Below are 18,571 nucleotides of genomic sequence, written 5' to 3'. Positions count from 1 at the left end.
TATACAGTCTTCTCATACCATGATGTCCTTCTGTCAAACCCTCTACGTCTTTCAATAACACACGCAGGACATCAATAGAACAACTGATTCAAATCTAAATGAAATTATTTCATCTAAATGTTATGTAAATAATCTTAGAGTTTGTCAGACAATAACAGTGAAATGTCCCTCACATTCAACAGATCCACATCCCCAGTGCAATGGTGTGGTACTACAATAACAGCCTGGAAAATACACTGGATATATATCTCTGTTTCCCTGTGATATTCACAGTGATATTCACAGTGATATTCACAGTGATATTCAAAGTGATATTCAGTGATATTCAGTGATATTCAAAGTGATATTCAGTGATATTCAGTGATATTCACAGTGATATTCACAGTGATATTCAAAGTGATATTCAGAGTGATATTCAAAGTGATATTCAGAGTGATATTCAGAGTGATATTCAGAGTGATATTCAGAGTGATATTCAAAGTGATATTCAGTGATATTCAGAGTGATATTCAGAGTGATATTCAGTGATATTCAGTGATATTCAGTGATATTCAGTGATATTTAGAGTGATGTTCACAGTGATATTTAGAGTGATATTCACAGTGATATTTAGAGTGATATTCACAGTGATATTCAAAGTGATATTCAGTGATATTCACAGTGATATTCAGTGATATTCAGTGATATTCACAGTGATATTCACAGTGATATTCAAAGTGATATTCAGAGTGATATTCAGTGATATTCAGTGATATTCAGAGTGATATTCAGTGATATTCAGTGATATTCAGTGATATTCACAGTGATATTCACAGTGATATTCAGTGATATTCAGAGTGATATTCAGTGATATTCAGTGATATTCAGTGATATTCAGTGATATTCACAGTGATATTCAGTGATATTCACAGTGATATTCAAAGTGATATTCAGTGATATTCACAGTGATATTCACAGTGATATTCAGAGTGATATTCAAAGTGATATTCAGTGATATTCAGAGTGATATTCAGAGTGATATTCAGTGATATTCACAGTGATATTCACAGTGATATTCAGTGATATTCAGTGATATTCAGTGATATTTAGAGTGATGTTCACAGTGATATTTAGAGTGATATTCACAGTGATATTTAGAGTGATATTCACAGTGATATTCAGAGCAATATTCAGAACAATATTCAGTTTGGCTCCCAGGCTACCGCCCGTCATGTTTCTGTCTTGCCGGTTTCTCTAACACTGGGAATCCCCACTCACAGGCAAAGAGTCTGCATCCCCAATGGTATCCTAATCCCTATATAGTGCGCTACTTTTGACCAGAGCCCTATAGGGAATTGGGTGCCATTTGGGATGGGCCCAGAGAGATGAGAAGTCACACACTGGAGGAGGAAAGAGAATACATGCCTGATTCATCACTGCTGCATGAGACTAGTGGGATGCTGGAAGACACTGTTAGGGCATCTCTGTTAGATAGCATCTCTGTTAGGACATCTCTGTTAGATAGCATCTCTGTTAGATAGCATCTATGTTAGGGCATCTCTGTTAGATAGCATCTCTGTTAGATAGCATCTATGTTAGATAGCACATCTATTAGATAGCATCTCTGTTAGGGCATTTCTGTTAGATAACATCTCTGTTAGAGCATCTCTGTTAGCTAGCATCTCTGTTAAATAGCATCTATGTTAGGGCATCAATGTTAGGGCATCTCTGTTAGATAGCATTTCTGTTAGATAGCATCTCTGTTAGACAGCATCTATGTTAGGGCATCTATGTTAGGGCATCTCTGTTAGACAGCATCTCTGTTAGATAGCATCTCTGTTAGATAGCATCTATGTTAGGGCATCTCTGTTAGGGCATCTCTGTTAGATAGCATCTCTGTTAGATAGCATCTATGTTAGGGCATCTCTGTTAGGGCATCTCTGTTAGATAGCATCACTGTTAGATAGCATCTCTGTTAGATAGCATCACTGTTAGATAGCATCTCTTTTAGATAGCATCTCTGTTAGATAGCATCTCTGTTAGATAGCATCTCTGTTAGATATCATCTCTTTTTGGGCATCTCTGTTTGATAGTATCTCTGTTAGGGCATCTCTGTTAGATAGCATCTCTGTTAGATAGCATCTCTGTTAGATAGCATCTCTGTTATATAGCAATTTTGTTTTTGTCTCTGTTTGGGCATCTATGTTTGATAGTATCTCTGTTAGGGCATCTCTGTTAGGACATCACTGTTAGATAGCATTTCTGTTAGATAGCATCTCTGTTAGATAGCATCTCGGTTAGATAGCATCTCTGTTATATAGCAATTTTGGCATGGCACCCTATTCCCTACTTTTGAACGGAGCCCTAGGGGACTGGTCAAAAGTAGTGTACTCTATAGGGTATACGGTGCCATTTGGGATGCATCCTTAGAAAGCATCTTTGTTAGGGCACAGTTAGATGTCTGTCACTGTTTCTGATTCTACAGTGGAAACTGGCTCGGGGCTGTGTGAAGATATCTTACCCAACATTTACTAGTACGATGGATTCTTGGCTTTTCCAAGTACTGCATCATCGTCTATGTAACATATGGTAAATCTACTACTGTGCATTAGGGCTCTGGTGGGGCTGGACTGGGGGAGGGGAGGGATATTTTCTGTTGGACATGAGGTTATCGACTAGCCATGTTGCCAGATCTGTTCTGTTTCAGCTAACCCCTCTGTGTTATAATAGCAGACGGAGTACAAAGCAATCTGGCAACCTGGCTAGTAAAGTAGTAAAACCTACTGCAGGGGGTGACCAACCTAACTCTTGGAGAGATTTAGCCTCCTGCAGGCTTTTGTTCCAGCCCTGCTCTAACACACCTGATTCAAGATAATCAAGGTGTTGGGGACCAGCTGGTTAGTAGTCTGGTGTGTAGGAGCAGGGTTGGAATAAAATCCTGCAGCAGGGTATCTCTCTAGGAGGAGGGTATCTCTCCAGGAGGAGGGTATCTCTCCAGGAGAAAGGTATCTCTCCAGGAGGAGGGTATCTCTCCAGGAGGAAGGTATCTCTCTAGGAGGAGGGTATCTCTCTAGGAGGAGGGTATCTCTCCAGGAGGAAGGTATCTCTCCAGGAGGAGGGTATCTCTCTAGGAGGAGGGTATCTCTCCAGGAGAAAGGTATCTCTCCAGGAGGAGGGTATCTCTCCAGGAGGAGGGTATCTCTCCAGGAGAAAGGTATCTCTCCAGGAGGAGGGTATCTCTCCAGGAGGAGGGTATCTCTCCAGGAGAAAGGTATCTCTCCAGGAGGAGGGTTGGACACCACTGATCTAAAGCAATTATTCTAGGAACACTTTCTAGAGATACCAGAAATCACATCATCCTTTTATTCACTTTTTTTACTGAAATAAAAACATAAATTACACACCATTTTTCAATAATTAATTCATATAGGGCCTATAAGGCAAACAAAATGACGTAAAACTATAATATAACTCTAATAATTGTTTTATATCACATTGTGAGTATTGGAGATACAACGATATATCACATTGCACAAGTTGGCACTTTCTTTTGAAAAATAATAAATATGAGAGATTTTATGCACACAAAATTCTAACTTTAAAAGAACAAAACATAGTCCTATAAACGTAGACATCTAGTGGTTATTTCTCTCTAGTGTACAACATTCTCCCCCTGCTAAACACTTCAGAATGTGAACTGAAAGCTGACAGCAGTTTGATGGCCTCCCTGTTAGTGCAGTATCCTTAGTTAGTACAAGGGAATGGTTGGCTGTGCTTTTCTCAACATATGGAGATTAAACACAGCTATAAAAAACACATTTGGTTCATTGTGAATGTTAATTACTTTACAGCTGAACCAAATGAAAGACATGTTGAATCTGTCATATAATGTTGTGATTTTTGTCATTTTAGTCAAGGAATCAAATGACAGGTGTTGGTCCAATCAGACAGACAGGTGAGACAGACAGACATTCTAACTGTCTACCTGCTCAGTACTAAGAAAGACAGGTGAGACAGACAGACATTCTACCCGTCTACAGCTTAATACTCAGACAGACAGGTGAGACAGACAGACATTCTACCTGTCTACCTGCTCAGTATTAAGAAAGACAGGTGAGACAGACAGACATTCTACCTGTCTACCTGCTCAGTACTCAGACAGACAGGTGAGACAGACAGACATTCTAACTGTCTACCTGCTCAGTACTAAGAAAGACAGGTGAGACAGACAGACATTCTACCCGTCTACAGCTTAATACTCAGACAGACAGGTGAGACAGACAGACATTCTACCTGTCTACCTGCTCAGTATTAAGAAAGACAGGTGAGACAGACAGACATTCTACCTGTCTACCTGCTCAGTACTCAGACAGACAGGTGAGACAGACAGACATTCTACCTGCTCAGTACTCAGACAGACAGACAGACAGGTGAGACAGACAGACATTCTACCTGCTCAGTACTCAGACTGACAGACATTCTACCTGCTCAGTACTCAGACAGACAGACATTCTACCTGTCTACCTGCTCAGTAATCAGACAGACAGGTGAGACAGACAGACATTCTACCTGCTCAGTACTCAGACAGAGAGACATTCTACCTGCTCAGTACTCAGACAGACAGGTGAGACAGACAGACATTCTACCTGCTCAGTACTCAGACAGACAGGTGAGAAAGACAGACATTATACCTGCTCAGTACTCAGACAGACAGACATTCTACCTGCTCAGTACTCAGACAGACAGACATCCTACCTGTCTACCTGCTCAGTACTCAGACAGACAGGTGAGACAGACAGACATTCTACCTGCTCAGTACTCAGACAGACAGACAGACAGGTGAGACAGACAGACATTCTACCTGCTCAGTACTCAGACAGACAGACATTTTACCTGCTCAGTACTCAGACAGACAGACATTCTACCTGCTCAGTACTCAGACAGACAGACATTCTACCTGCTCAGTACTCAGACAGACAGACATTCTACCTGTCTACCTGCTCAGTAATCAGACAGACAGGTGAGACAGACAGACATTCTACCTGCTCAGTACTCAGACAGACAGAGATTCTACCTAGTCAGTACCCAGACAGACAGACAGACAGACAGGTGAGACAGACAAGACATTCTACCAGTCTACCTGCTCAGTACTCAGACAGACAGGTGAGACAGACAGACATTCTACCTGCTCAGTACTCAGACAGACATACATTATACCTGTCTACCTGCTCAGTAATCAGACAGACAGGTGAGACAGACAGACATTCTACCTGCTCAGTACTCAGACAGACAGACATTCTACCTGCTCAGTACTCAGACAGACAGACATTCTACTTGCTCAGTACTCAGACAGACAGACATTCTACCAGCTCAGTACTCAGACAGACAGACATTCTACCTGCTCAGTACTCAGACAGATAGACATTCTACCTGTCTACCTGTTCAGTAATCAGACAGACAGGTGAGACAGACAGACATTCTAACTGCTCAGTACTCAGACAGAGAGACATTCTACCTGCTCAGTACTCAGACAGACAGGTGAGACAGACAGACATTCTACCTGCTCAGTACTCAGACAGACAGGTGAGACAGACAGACATTATACCTGCTCAGTACTCAGACAGACAGACATTCTACCTGCTCAGTACTCAGACAGACAGACATTCTACCTGCTCAGTACTCAGACAGACAGACATTCTACCTGCTCAGTACTCAGACAGACAGACATTCTACCTGTCTACCTGCTCAGTAATCAGACAGACAGGTGAGACAGACATACATTCTACCTGCTCAGTACTCAGACAGACAGACATTCTACCTGCTCAGTACTCAGACAGACAGACATTCTACCTGTCTACCTGTTCAGTAATCAGACAGACAGGTGAGACAGACAGACATTCTACCTGCTCAGTACTCAGACAGAGAGACATTCTACCTGCTCAGTACTCAGACAGACAGGTGAGACAGACAGACATTCTACCTGCTCAGTACTCAGACAGACAGGTGAGACAGACAGACATTATACCTGCTCAGTACTCAGACAGACAGACATTCTACCTGCTCAGTACTCAGACAGACAGACATTCTACCTGTCTACCTGCTCAGAACTCAGACAGACAGGTGAGAGAGACAGACATTCTACCTGCTCAGTACTCAGACAGACAGACAGACAGGTGAGACAGACAGACATTCTACCTGCTCAGTACTCAGACAGACAGACATTTTACCTGCTCAGTACTCAGACAGACAGACATTCTACCTTCTCAGTACTCAGACAGACATACATTCTACCTGCTCAGTACTCAGACAGACAGACATTCTACCGGCTCAGTTCTCAGACAGACAGGCATTCTACCTGCTCAGTACTCAGACAGACAGACATTCTACCTGCTCAGTACTCAGAAAGACAGACATTCTACCTGCTCAGTACTCAGACAGACAGGCATTCTACCTGCTCAGTACTCAGACATACAGACATTCTACCTGCTCAGTACTCAGACAGACAGACATTCTACCTGCTCAGTACTCAGACAGACAGACATTCTACCTGCTCAGTACTCAGACAGACAGACATTCTACCTGCTCAGTACTCAGACAGACAGACATTCTACCTGCTCAGTACTCAGACAGACAGACATTCTACCTGCTCAGTACTCAGACAGACAGACATTCTACCTGCTCAGTACTCAGACATACAGACATTCTACCTGCTCAGTACTCAGACAGACAGACATTCTACCTGCTCAGTTCTCAGACAGACAGGAATTCTACCTGCTCAGTACTCAGACAGACAGACATTCTACCTGCTCAGTACTCAGACAGACAGACATTCTACCTGCTCAGTACTCAGACAGACAGGCATTCTACCTGCTCAGTACTCAGACAGACAGACATTCTACCTGCTCAGTACTCAGACAGACAGACATTCTACCTGCTCAGTACTCAGACAGACAGACATTCTACCTACTCAGTACTCAGACAGACAGACATTCTACCTGCTCAGTACTCAGTGTTGCTTCATCTGTTCTGTCTGTTTTAACTGGTTCAAAGGAAACCCTTTGTGACCCAACACTCAGCCTCTGTGATGGACACAATTATTTTACCCTGTCAACAGTGTTTGGTGTGTAGTAGAAAATGTAAATGTTGTATTGATGTTACGGCTATTGATTTCTTCCCTGACCTGCCGTAACATCATGGATAATGGCAGACATCCAACTAGATGAGCCTCACTAAACAAAAACATAGTCAAAACGAAGAGAGGGAACAGAGAGAGAGCGAGGGAACAGAGAGAGGGGGAGGGAACAGCGAGAGAGGTAGGGAACAGAGAGAGAGCGAGGGAACAGAGAGAGGGGGAGGGAACAGCGAGAGAGGTAGGGAACAGAGAGAGACGGCACAGAGAGAGAGGTAGGGAACAGAGAGAGAGGTAGGGAACAGAGAGAGAGGGAGGGAACAGAGAGAGAGAGAAGGCAGAGAGGGGGAGGGAACAGAGAGAGAGGTAGGGAACAGAGAGAGAGGGAGGGAACAGAGAGAGAGAGAAGGCAGAGAGGGGGAGGGAACAGAGAGAGAGGTAGGGAACAGCGAGAGAGGTAGGGAACAGAGAGAGACGGCACAGAGAGAGAGGTAGGGAACAGAGAGAGAGGTAGGGAACAGAGAGAGAGGGAGGGAACAGAGAGAGAGAGAAGGCAGAGAGGGGGAGGGAACAGAGAGAGAGGGAGGGAACAGAGAGAGGGGGACGGAACAGAGAGAGAGGGAGGGAACAGAGAGAGAGAGAAGGCAGAGAGGGGGAGGGAACAGAGAGAGAGGTAGGGAACAGAGAGAGACGGCACAGAGAGAGAGGTAGGGAACAGAGAGAGAGGTAGGGAACAGATAGAGAGAAGGCAGAGAGGGGGAGGGAACAGAGAGAGAGGTAGGGAACAGAGAGAGAGGTAGGGAACAGAGAGAGAGAGAAGGCAGAGAGGGGGAGGGAACAGAGAGAGAGGTAGGGAACAGAGAGAGAGGTAGGGAACAGAGAGAGAGGGAGGGAACAGAGAGAGAGAGAAGGCAGAGAGGGGGAGGGAACAGAGAGAGAGGTAGGGAACAGAGAGAGGGGGATGGAACAGAGAGAGACGGAGGGAAAAGAGAGAGAGGTAGGGAACAGAGAGGTAGGGAACAGAGAGAGAGGTAGGGAACAGAGAGAAAGGTAGGGAACAGAGAGAGAGGTAGGGAACAGAGAGAGAGAGAGAAGGCAGAGAGAGGGAGGGAACAGAGAGAGAGGGAGGGAACAGAGAGAGAGGTAGGGAAAAGAGAGAGAGGTAGGGAACAGAGAGAGAGGTAGGGAACAGAGAGACAGGTAGGGAACAGAGAGAGGGGGGAAGAGAGAGAGAGAAGCAGAGAGAAAAGAGAGAGATAGACAGGGATAGAGGGGAGGGAGGGAGAGAGAGAGAATGAGAGAGAGAGAGACAGAGAGAGAAAATGAGAGAGAGAGACAGAGAGAGATACAGGGTAAAGAGAAGAGAGAGAGACTATTTGCACATCATTACAACACTGTATATAGACATAATATGACGTATGAAATGTCTCTATTCCTTTTGCGAGTGTATTGTTTACTGTTAATTTTGTACTGTTTATTTCAGAAAGATAGACAGAGGGGATAGAGAAAAGAGAGAGAGAGAGAGAGAGACAGAGGGGATAGAGAAAAGAGAGAGAGAGAGAGAGAGAGGGGATAGAGAAAAGAGAGAGAGACAGAGAGAGAGACAGAGAGAGAGAGAGATGGTCTGACCAGTCTTTGATGGGACAGGTGATGCTGACAACAGAACTTCTGAGAAACATCGGAACCAGCCAACAGCTCTCCTGTCAGTCAAAGTGGCACCCTACCCCACTATGTAGGAAATAGGATGCCACCTCAGCCTCATTATTACAGTGCACCTCAGGCCACAATCACAACAACATAATCCTCACAGACACACACATCAACACAACACCTGTCATCTACACAGTTATACTGTACTGTAGGTAGGAGGACTCACTAGTTCTGGTAAAGAAACATTAAATGTGCTTACTTCAAATATGGAAAAACGCCAGAGCCTGAAAAGAACCAAATAAAAGCTATCTCCATGAATCCAGGACATTCAGATGGCGATGGTGGGGTTGAGGGATGTAGTAGTAGATTCCTGTACAGTACAGTTCAGTATGGAACAGTAGTGTCTACTGAAGGAGAGAAGCATTGGAACTCAGAACTAAGAACAGTTAGAATGAAGTGAAGAAGTTACAATCCATAGTTCTCCAGTCTCCTGGGTGACTACTCACAATGAAACATCATTGGTCCTTCCTTCAGTGGTTCTTTTTTTCGTCGTCAATTCTTCTTCACAGGACGATGATGTAATCTTCCAAACACTTTAGTTTGAGTGTTTCTCAGAAAAAAATAGATGGTCCTTGGAAAGAGTCTGTTTCTCTATTTCTCAAACGTTGTTAATCTAGTAGAATTGTCGTGCCAGAAAAGAGACTGGCCTCGTTTTGATTGACTGAATTCAAAAACCTCTGCTTGTGCCAAGTCCTCTGTTAGGTCATACTGTCCCAGGGGTAGGGGGTCCTGGGGAGGGGGGTAGGAGGGGGCACGCATCTGTTCACACCTGGAAGGCAGGTGCAGAGTAGGGGGCAGGAAGGGAGAACAGAGTGGGGGGCAGGAAGGAGAACAGAGTAGGGGGCAGGAAGGGAGAACAGAGTGGGGGGCAGGAAGGAGAACAGAGTAGGGGTCAGGAAAGGAGAACAGAGTAGGGGTCAGGAAAGGAGAACAGAGTAGGGGTCAGGAAAGGAGAACAGAGTAGGGGTCAGGAAGGGAGAACAGAGTAGGGGTCAGGAAAGGAGAACAGAGTAGGGGTCAGGAAAGGAGAACAGAGTAGGGGTCAGGAAAGGAGAACAGAGTAGGGGTCAGGAAAGGAGAACAGAGTAGGGGTCAGGAAAGGAGAACAGAGTAGGGGTCAGGAAAGGAGAACAGAGTAGGGGTCAGGAAAGGAGAACAGAGTAGGAGTCAGGAAGGGAGAACAGAGTAGGGGTCAGGAAGGGAGAACAGAGTAGGGGTCAGGAAAGGAGAACAGAGTAGGGGTCAGGAAAGGAGAACAGAGTAGGGGTCAGGAAGGGAGAACAGAGTAGGGGTCAGGAAAGGAGAACAGAGTAGGGGTCAGGAAGGGAGAACAGAGTAGGGGTCAGGAAGGGAGAACAGAGTAGGGGTCAGGAAAGGAGAACAGAATAGGGGTCAGGAAAGAAGAACAGAGTAGGGGTCAGGAAGGGAGAACAGAGTAGGGGTCAGGAAAGGATAACAGAGTAGGGGTCAGGAAAGGAGAACAGAGTAGGGGTCAGGAAAGGAGAACAGAGTAGGGTCAGGAAGGAGGAGCAGAGTAGGGGTCAGGAAGGAGGAGCAGAGTAGGGGTCAGGAAGGAGGAGCAGAGTAGGGGTCAGGAAGGAAGAGCAGAGTAGGGGTCAGGAAGGAGGAGCAGAGTAGGGGGCAGGAAGGAGGAGCAGAGTAGGGGGCAGGAAGGAGGAGCAGAGTAGGGGTCAGGAAGGAGGACCAGAGTAGGGGTCAGGAAGGAGGAGCAGAGTAGGGGTCAGGAAGGAGGAGCAGAGTAGGGGGCAGGAAGGAGGAGCAGAGTAGGGGGCAGGAAGGAGGAGCAGAGTAGGTGTCCGGAAGGGAGAACAGAGTAGGGGTCAGGAAAGGAGAACAGAGTAGGGGTCAGGAAGGGAGAACAGAGTAGGGGTCAGGAAGGGAGAACAGAGTAGGGGTCAGGAAAGGAGAACAGAATAGGGGTCAGGAAAGAAGAACAGAGTAGGGGTCAGGAAGGGAGAACAGAGTAGGGGTCAGGAAAGGATAACAGAGTAGGGGTCAGGAAAGGAGAACAGAGTAGGGGTCAGGAAAGGAGAACAGAGTAGGGGTCAGGAAGGAGGAGCAGAGTAGGGGTCAGGAAGGAGGAGCAGAGTAGGGGTCAGGAAGGAGGAGCAGAGTAGGGGTCAGGAAGGAGGAGCAGAGTAGGGGTCAGGAAGGAGGAGCAGAGTAGGGGGCAGGAAGGAGGAGCAGAGTAGGGGGCAGGAAGGAGGAGCAGAGTAGGGGTCAGGAAGGAGGACCAGAGTAGGGGTCAGGAAGGAGGAGCAGAGTAGGGGTCAGGAAGGAGGACCAGAGTAGGGGTCAGGAAGGAGGAGCAGAGTAGGGGGCAGGAAGGAGGAGCAGAGTAGGGGGCAGGAAGGAGGAGCAGAGTAAGGGGCAGGAAGGAGGACCAGGGTAGGGGAAGGGGTAGAGAGCAGAAGTCAAGGGGTGGAGAAGTGGATAACCAGAGAAACATGGTCAGTATCGGATCAGAAACAGAACATTGTACACAACATCTAGTCATGCTTTCACAACAAACAGGCAACTACAACTATGTACTACGGTGTTCATCACTATGTTATTGTTGTAGCATATAATATTATGATCATATGATGATGCTGGAGGATGGAAAATACACATCTCTGCTCTAGTAATGACACAAGGGAAAACTAGAGATGCTATTCAAACAATCCCTGAATCAGGCAAACACGAGGACCCGGAAAAAGAACATTCTTCCAGCACAAATATGAAAACCGGAGTTTCCAACGGCGATGGAGAGACAAGTGTTTTTCCGGCTTTGCTGAATACATGTTTGATTGAATAGCACCCCGAGACTAAGGAAAGTAAGCGCGATCAAAATAGATTGAAAAGAACAGAAAGCTGTTGGACTACAATCTAGGAGCATCACAACAACTATTCCACAGCCAATATCAAACCGTGAATAATCAATATTTGATGATGGAAAATTGAAAAGTTGCCATGGCATCATCTTGAAAAACACAGTGTCGTTGTGTTGTTAACTGATTAGAGACACTGTTTCTCTATGGAGAGCCTTGAGAGTAAAATAGAACATACTAGATCAACACGCTCTAATGCCATTGGTAATCATAGTAGTTCTGATTTCTTATCAGTTGCCATGGCATCTTGTTGCATTATCTCTACAGTAAACAAAACTCTAATGAATGATATACCTTTATCATTTTCAAACCATGTCCATAAAACAAGACCCTCTTTCTGAAGATGATATCTAACAATGAATCTGAAAATTCAAGAGCAGTACTTCACCTTGTGCCAACCACGTAACACACACATTTACTGTCAAACACAGATGTAACACACACACACACACACACACAGAACAGTACAGTACTGTGACACACCAGACCAAACACAGAACAACACAGTTCTGACCCATCCAGGGCTCTATTGTAACAAGCCTAACCCGGTGGTAAATCTTGGCGCTGGTAGTAGCGCTATAGGTCCTGGGTTGTGTCGGAAATATCTTTGCTATTTTTACAGTCCAAACTATGAGGAAACTAACTGGCGGTGGTGTGAAAGGGCTGGTGTTGACGAATAAACAAGTTAAACAAGTCTAACCTCGACTTATTTACCTCGACTAACCTGTACCCCCGCACATTGACTCGGTACCGGTACCCCCAGTATATAGTCTCATTACTAACCTGTACCCCTGTATATAGTCTCATTACTAACCTGTACCCCTGTATATAGTCTCATTACTAACCTGTACCCCCAGTATATAGTCTCATTACTAACCTGTACCCCCAGTATATAGCCTCATTATTAACCTGTACCCCCAGTATATAGTCTCATTACTAACCTGTACCCCTGTATATAGTCTCATTACTAACCTGTACCTCCAGTATATAGTCTCATTACTAACCTGTACCCCTGTATATAGTCTCATTACTAACCTGTACCCCCAGTATATAGTCTCATTACTAACCTGTACCCCTGTATATAGTCTCATTACTAACCTGTACCCCCAGTATATAGTCTCATTACTAACCTGTACCCCCAGTATATAGTCTCATTACTAACCTGTACCCCTGTATATAGTCTCATTACTAACCTGTACCCCCAGTATATAGTCTCATTACTAACCTGTACCCCTGTATATAGTCTCATTACTAACCTGTACCCCTGTATATAGTCTCATTACTAACCTGTACCCCCAGTATATAGTCTCATTACTAACCTGTACCCCTGTATATAGTCTCATTACTAACCTGTACCCCCAGTATATAGTCTCATTACTAACCTGTACCCCTGTATATAGTCTCATTATTAACCTGTACCCCTGTATATAGTCTCATTACTAACCTGTACCCCTGTATATAGTCTCATTACTAACCTGTACCCCCAGTATATAGTCTCATTACTAACCTGTACCCCCAGTATATAGTCTCATTACTAACCTGTACCCCCAGTATATAGTCTCATTACTAACCTGTACCCCTGTATATAGTCTCATTACTAACCTGTACCCCTGTATATAGTCTCATTACTAACCTGTACCCCCAGTATATAGTCTCATTACTAACCTGTACCCCTGTATATAGTCTCATTACTAACCTGTACCCCTGTATATAGTCTCATTACTAACCTGTACCCCCAGTATATAGTCTCATTACTAACCTGTACCCCTGTATATAGTCTAATTACTAACCTGTACCCCTGTATATAGTCTCATTACTAACCTGTACCCCCTGTATATAGTCTCATTACTAACCTGTACCCCTGTATATAGTCTCATTACTAACCTGTACCCCTGTATATAGTCTCATTACTAACCTGTACCCCCAGTATATAGTCTCATTACTAACCTGTACCCCCTGTATATAGTCTCATTACTAACCTCTACCCCTGTATATAGTCTCATTACTAACCTGTACCCCCAGTATATAGTCTCATTACTAACCTGTACCCCTGTATATAGTCTCATTACTAACCTGTACCCCAGTATATAGTCTCATTACTAACCTGTACCCCCAGTATATAGTCGCATTACTAACCTGTACCCCCAGTATATAGTCTCATTATTAACCTGTACCCCTGTATATAGTCGCATTACTAACCTGCACCCCTGTACATAGTCTCATTACTAACCTGTACCCCCAGTATATAGTCTCATTACTAACCTGTACCCCCAGTATATAGTCTCATTACTAACCTGTACCCCCAGTATATAGTCTCATTATTAACCTGTACCCCCAGTATATAGTCTCATTACTAACCTGTACCCCTGTATATAGTCTCATTACTAACCTGTACCCCCAGTATATAGTCTCATTACTAACCTGTACCCCCAGTATATAGTCTCATTATTAACCTGTACCCCTGTATATAGTCTCATTACTAACCTGCACCCCTGTATATAGTCTCATTACTAACCTGTACCCCCAGTATATAGTCTCATTACTAACCTGTACCCCCAGTATATAGTCTAATTATTAACCTGTACCCCCAGTATATAGTCTCATTATTAACCTGTACCCCCAGTATATAGTCTCATTACTAACCTGTACCCCCAGTATATAGTCTCATTATTAACCTGTACCCCCAGTATATAGTCTCATTACTAACCTGCACCCCTATATATAGTCTCATTACTAACCTGTACCCCCAGTATATAGTCTCATTATTAACCTGTACCCCCAGTATATAGTCTCATTATTAACCTGTACCCCCAGTATATAGTCTCATTACTAACCTGCACCCCTGTATATAGTCTCATTACTAACCTGTACCCCCAGTATATAGTCTCATTACTAACCTGTACCCCCAGTATATAGTCTCATTATTAACCTGTACCCCCAGTATATAGTCTCATTACTAACCTGTACCCCTGTATATAGTCTCATTACTAACCTGTACCCCTGTATATAGTCTCATTACTAACCTGTACCCCTGTATATAGTCTCATTACTAACCTGTACCCCCAGTATATAGTCTCATTACTAACCTGTACCCCCAGTATATAGTCTCATTACTAACCTGTACCCCTGTATATAGTCTCATTACTAACCTGTACCCCCAGTATATAGTCTCATTATTAACCTGTACCCCCAGTATATAGTCTCATTATTAACCTGTACCCCCAGTATATAGTCTCATTACTAACCTGCACCCCTGTATATAGTCTCATTACTAACCTGTACCCCCAGTATATAGTCTCATTATTAACCTGTACCCCCAGTATATAGTCTCATTACTAACCTGTACCCCCAGTATATAGTCTCATTACTAACCTGTACCCCTGTATATAGTCTCATTACTAACCTGTACCCCTGTATATAGTCTCATTACTAACCTGTACCCCCAGTATATAGTCTCATTACTAACCTGTACCCCTGTATATAGTATCATTACTAACCTGTACCCCCAGTATATAGTCTCATTACTAACCTGTACCCCCAGTATATAGTCTCATTATTAACCTGTACCCCCAGTATATAGTCTCATTACTAACCTGTACCCCCAGTATATAGTCTCATTACTAACCTGTACCCCCAGTATATAGTCTCATTACTAACCTGTACCCCTGTATATAGTCTCATTACTAACCTGTACCCCTGTATATAGTCTCATTACTAACCTGTACCCCCAGTATATAGTCTCATTATTAACCTGTACCCCCAGTATATAGTCTCATTATTAACCTGTACCCCCAGTATATAGTCTCATTACTAACCTGCACCCCTGTATATAGTCTCATTACTAACCTGTACCCCCAGTATATAGTCTCATTATTAACCTGTACCCCCAGTATATAGTCTCATTACTAACCTGTACCCCCAGTATATAGTCTCATTACTAACCTGTACCCCTGTATATAGTCTCATTACTAACCTGTACCCCCAGTATATAGTCTCATTACTAACCTGTACCCCTGTATATAGTCTCATTACTAACCTGTACCCCCAGTATATAGTCTCATTATTAACCTGTACCCCCAGTATATAGTCTCATTACTAACCTGTACCCCTGTATATAGTCTCATTACTAACCTGTACCCCTGTATATAGTCTCATTACTAACCTGTACCCCTGTATATAGTCTCATTACTAACCTGCACCCCTGTATATAGTCTCATTACTAATCTGTACCCCTGTATATAGTCTCATTACTAACCTGTACCCCCAGTATATAGTCTCATTATTAACCTGTACCCCCAGTATATAGTCTCATTACTAATCTGTACCCCTGTATATAGTCTCATTACTAACCTGTACCCCCAGTATATAGTCTCATTACTAACCTGTACCCCTGTATATAGTCTCATTACTAACCTGTACCCCTGTATATAGTCTCATTACTAACCTGTACCCCTGTATATAGTCTCATTACTAACCTGTACCCCTGTATATAGTCTCATTACTAACCTGTACCCCTGTATATAGTCTCATTACTAACCTGTACCCCTGTATATAGTCTCATTACTAACCTGTACCCCTGTATATAGTCTCATTACTAACCTGTACCCCCAGTATATAGTCTCATTACTAACCTGTACCCCTGTATATAGTCTCATTACTAACCTGTACCCCCAGTATATAGTCTCATTACTAACCTGTACCCCTGTATATAGTCTCATTACTAACCTGTACCCCCTGTATATAGTCTCATTACTAACCTGTACCCCTGTATATAGTCTCATTACTAACCTGTACCCCCAGTATATAGTCTCATTACTAACCTGTACCCCTGTATATAGTCTCATTACTAACCTGTACCCCTGTATATAGTCTCATTACTAACCTGTACCCCTGTATATAGTCTCATTACTAACCTGTACCCCCAGTATATAGTCTCATTATTAACCTGTACCCCTGTATATAGTCTCATTACTAACCTGTACCCCTGTATATAGTCTCATTATTGTTCTTTTATTGTTCTACTTTTCATTTTTTATTTTTTTTAAATTTTCGTTTATTTCGTAAATATTTTCTCATCTCTTTTCTTAAAACTGCATTGTTTGTTAAGGGCTGGTAAGGCTATTGGGCTAATGTCCAGGATAAACAGACACACCAGCGCAATGATGCTTAACCAGCCTTAATTAAGGGGAGGGCTACACCTGGTTTTCAATCAAATTAAACAAAATGGGGAGGGGGGGGCAATTTTTAAAAATGTTTTTTAAATATACGAGATTCACCGTCATAAAAAGGCACATCTCTCTTCCATGGGCACTGTGGTCATGGCTGGATGGGCTCCGCTCTCTAAATCCATCCCATTATCAACTGTGTTACTGCTAAGACCTGCTCTTCCTGGCTCTTAGAACTTCCCATTAGCGCTGCATGAAATTGTCACTTTTGCACTTGTTTTTAAGGACACAGCTCAAATATTGCCACCCCTCCCACCTCAGCGCAAGTCAGCTGATGGTAGACAGGTAAATTGCGGAACCTGGCATTATGGCTGGAAAAATGCCATTGCCGAAATTGCAAACTACGTTTGACACTTGCGCCTCCTTAGCAGAGCTAAAAATAGAGCACCTACACTGAGGAATGTGTCAGACAGAGAGACTACACACATCTGTTGTGATGGGTCAAAACGGTACAAAACACACATCACATCAACAATGGCAAACACACATCTGTTATGATGAGTCTAACGGTACAAAACACACATCACATCAACAATGGCAAACAACACATCTGTTATGATGAGTCTAACGGTACAAAACACACATCACATCAACAATGGCAAACACACATCTGTTATGATGAGTCTAACGGTACAAAACACACATCACATCAACAATGGCAAACAACACATCTGTTATGATGAGTCTAACGGTACAAAACACACATCTGTTATGATGAGTCTAACGGTACAAAACACACATCCAACTGGCGTTCTGAACACCTTCTGCATTTTCACTTCAAGATAAGATTATATTCACCATGAAGCATAAAATCTGTCTTTTCATTGGTGTTTAGCAGTCGTTTGATTGACAAGGCTCTTCTGGGAGATAATGTGTGACTAGATTTGACACTCTTGGAATGATTGTAAATCGATTTGTAAACAGAAAGAGAAGATCAGGTCAGACATGGTGAGAGGCGTAGGTGAAAGAGTGATGTGTGGTGTGTATGTACGGAGTGTGTGTGTGTGCGTGTGGGTGTGTGTATGTACGGAGTGTGTGTATGTACGGAGTGTGTGTATGTACGGAGTGTGTGTGTGTGTGCGTGTGTGTACGGAGTGTGTGTGTGTGTACAGAGTGTGTGTATGTACGGAGTGTGTGTGTGTACGGAGTGTGTGCGTGTGGGTGTGTGACAGACCAAGGTAAACGTGTATGTGTAAGGCTTGGTAAGTAAACAGCGATGAGAAGACAGACTGTCAGAGAGAAGAGAAAGAAGAGAGCGAGAGAGAAAGAAAGGTAAATCACCTGGTGTCTTCGTGTTGTCTCACCTTTCTGTTTAGATACCTTCCTCACAGTCAGAGCTGCCTGACGCTTCTGGTACTCTGAGATCTCAAACCCTGAAACACACAAGCTCTATGGTAACCTTGAAATAATGCAGAGAGTACACCATGAAGGCAAGCCTATCGTCTGCACAGAAATAGAATAGAACATAATTGTTCATTATAAAATGAACATTTAACATCAACACAAGTAGGTAAAAAATGTGTGACTGATAACCATCAAACAGTGTGTGTGTGTGTGTGTGTGTGTGTGTGTGTGTGTGTGTGTGTGTGTGTGTGTGTGTGTGTGTGAGTGTGTGTGTGTGTGTGTGTGTGTGTGTG

The 18,571-nt window shown here is 43.6% G+C and overlaps 1 protein-coding gene across 2 annotated transcripts in view; it reads right to left on the bottom strand.

Annotated features, from left to right (window-relative positions):
- Nucleotides 1-8,196: 8,196 nt before the first annotated feature.
- The window catches only part of LOC139390599 (rho guanine nucleotide exchange factor 9), a 47,519-nt gene continuing 37,144 nt past the window's right edge, over nt 8,197-18,571 (bottom strand). Inside the window, exons 9-10 of one of the 2 annotated variants that reach the window (XM_071137824.1) lie at nt 18,216-18,307; nt 8,197-9,577 (exon numbers count right to left, since the gene is read on the bottom strand). In XM_071137824.1, the coding sequence (XP_070993925.1) occupies nt 9,410-9,577; nt 18,216-18,307 (260 nt within the window). In that variant the 3' untranslated portion in view covers nt 8,197-9,409. Of the gene's footprint in view, nt 9,588-18,215; nt 18,308-18,571 lie in introns of both variants that reach the window. The other variant, XM_071137823.1, reaches the window with a different exon arrangement.

This window comes from Oncorhynchus clarkii, chromosome 31, assembly GCF_045791955.1.
Source record: "Oncorhynchus clarkii lewisi isolate Uvic-CL-2024 chromosome 31, UVic_Ocla_1.0, whole genome shotgun sequence".
Classification (NCBI taxonomy): Eukaryota; Metazoa; Chordata; class Actinopteri; order Salmoniformes; family Salmonidae; genus Oncorhynchus; species Oncorhynchus clarkii.
Note: the sequence above shows the minus strand (reverse complement) of the source record. Positions and strands in the feature narration are given on the sequence as shown.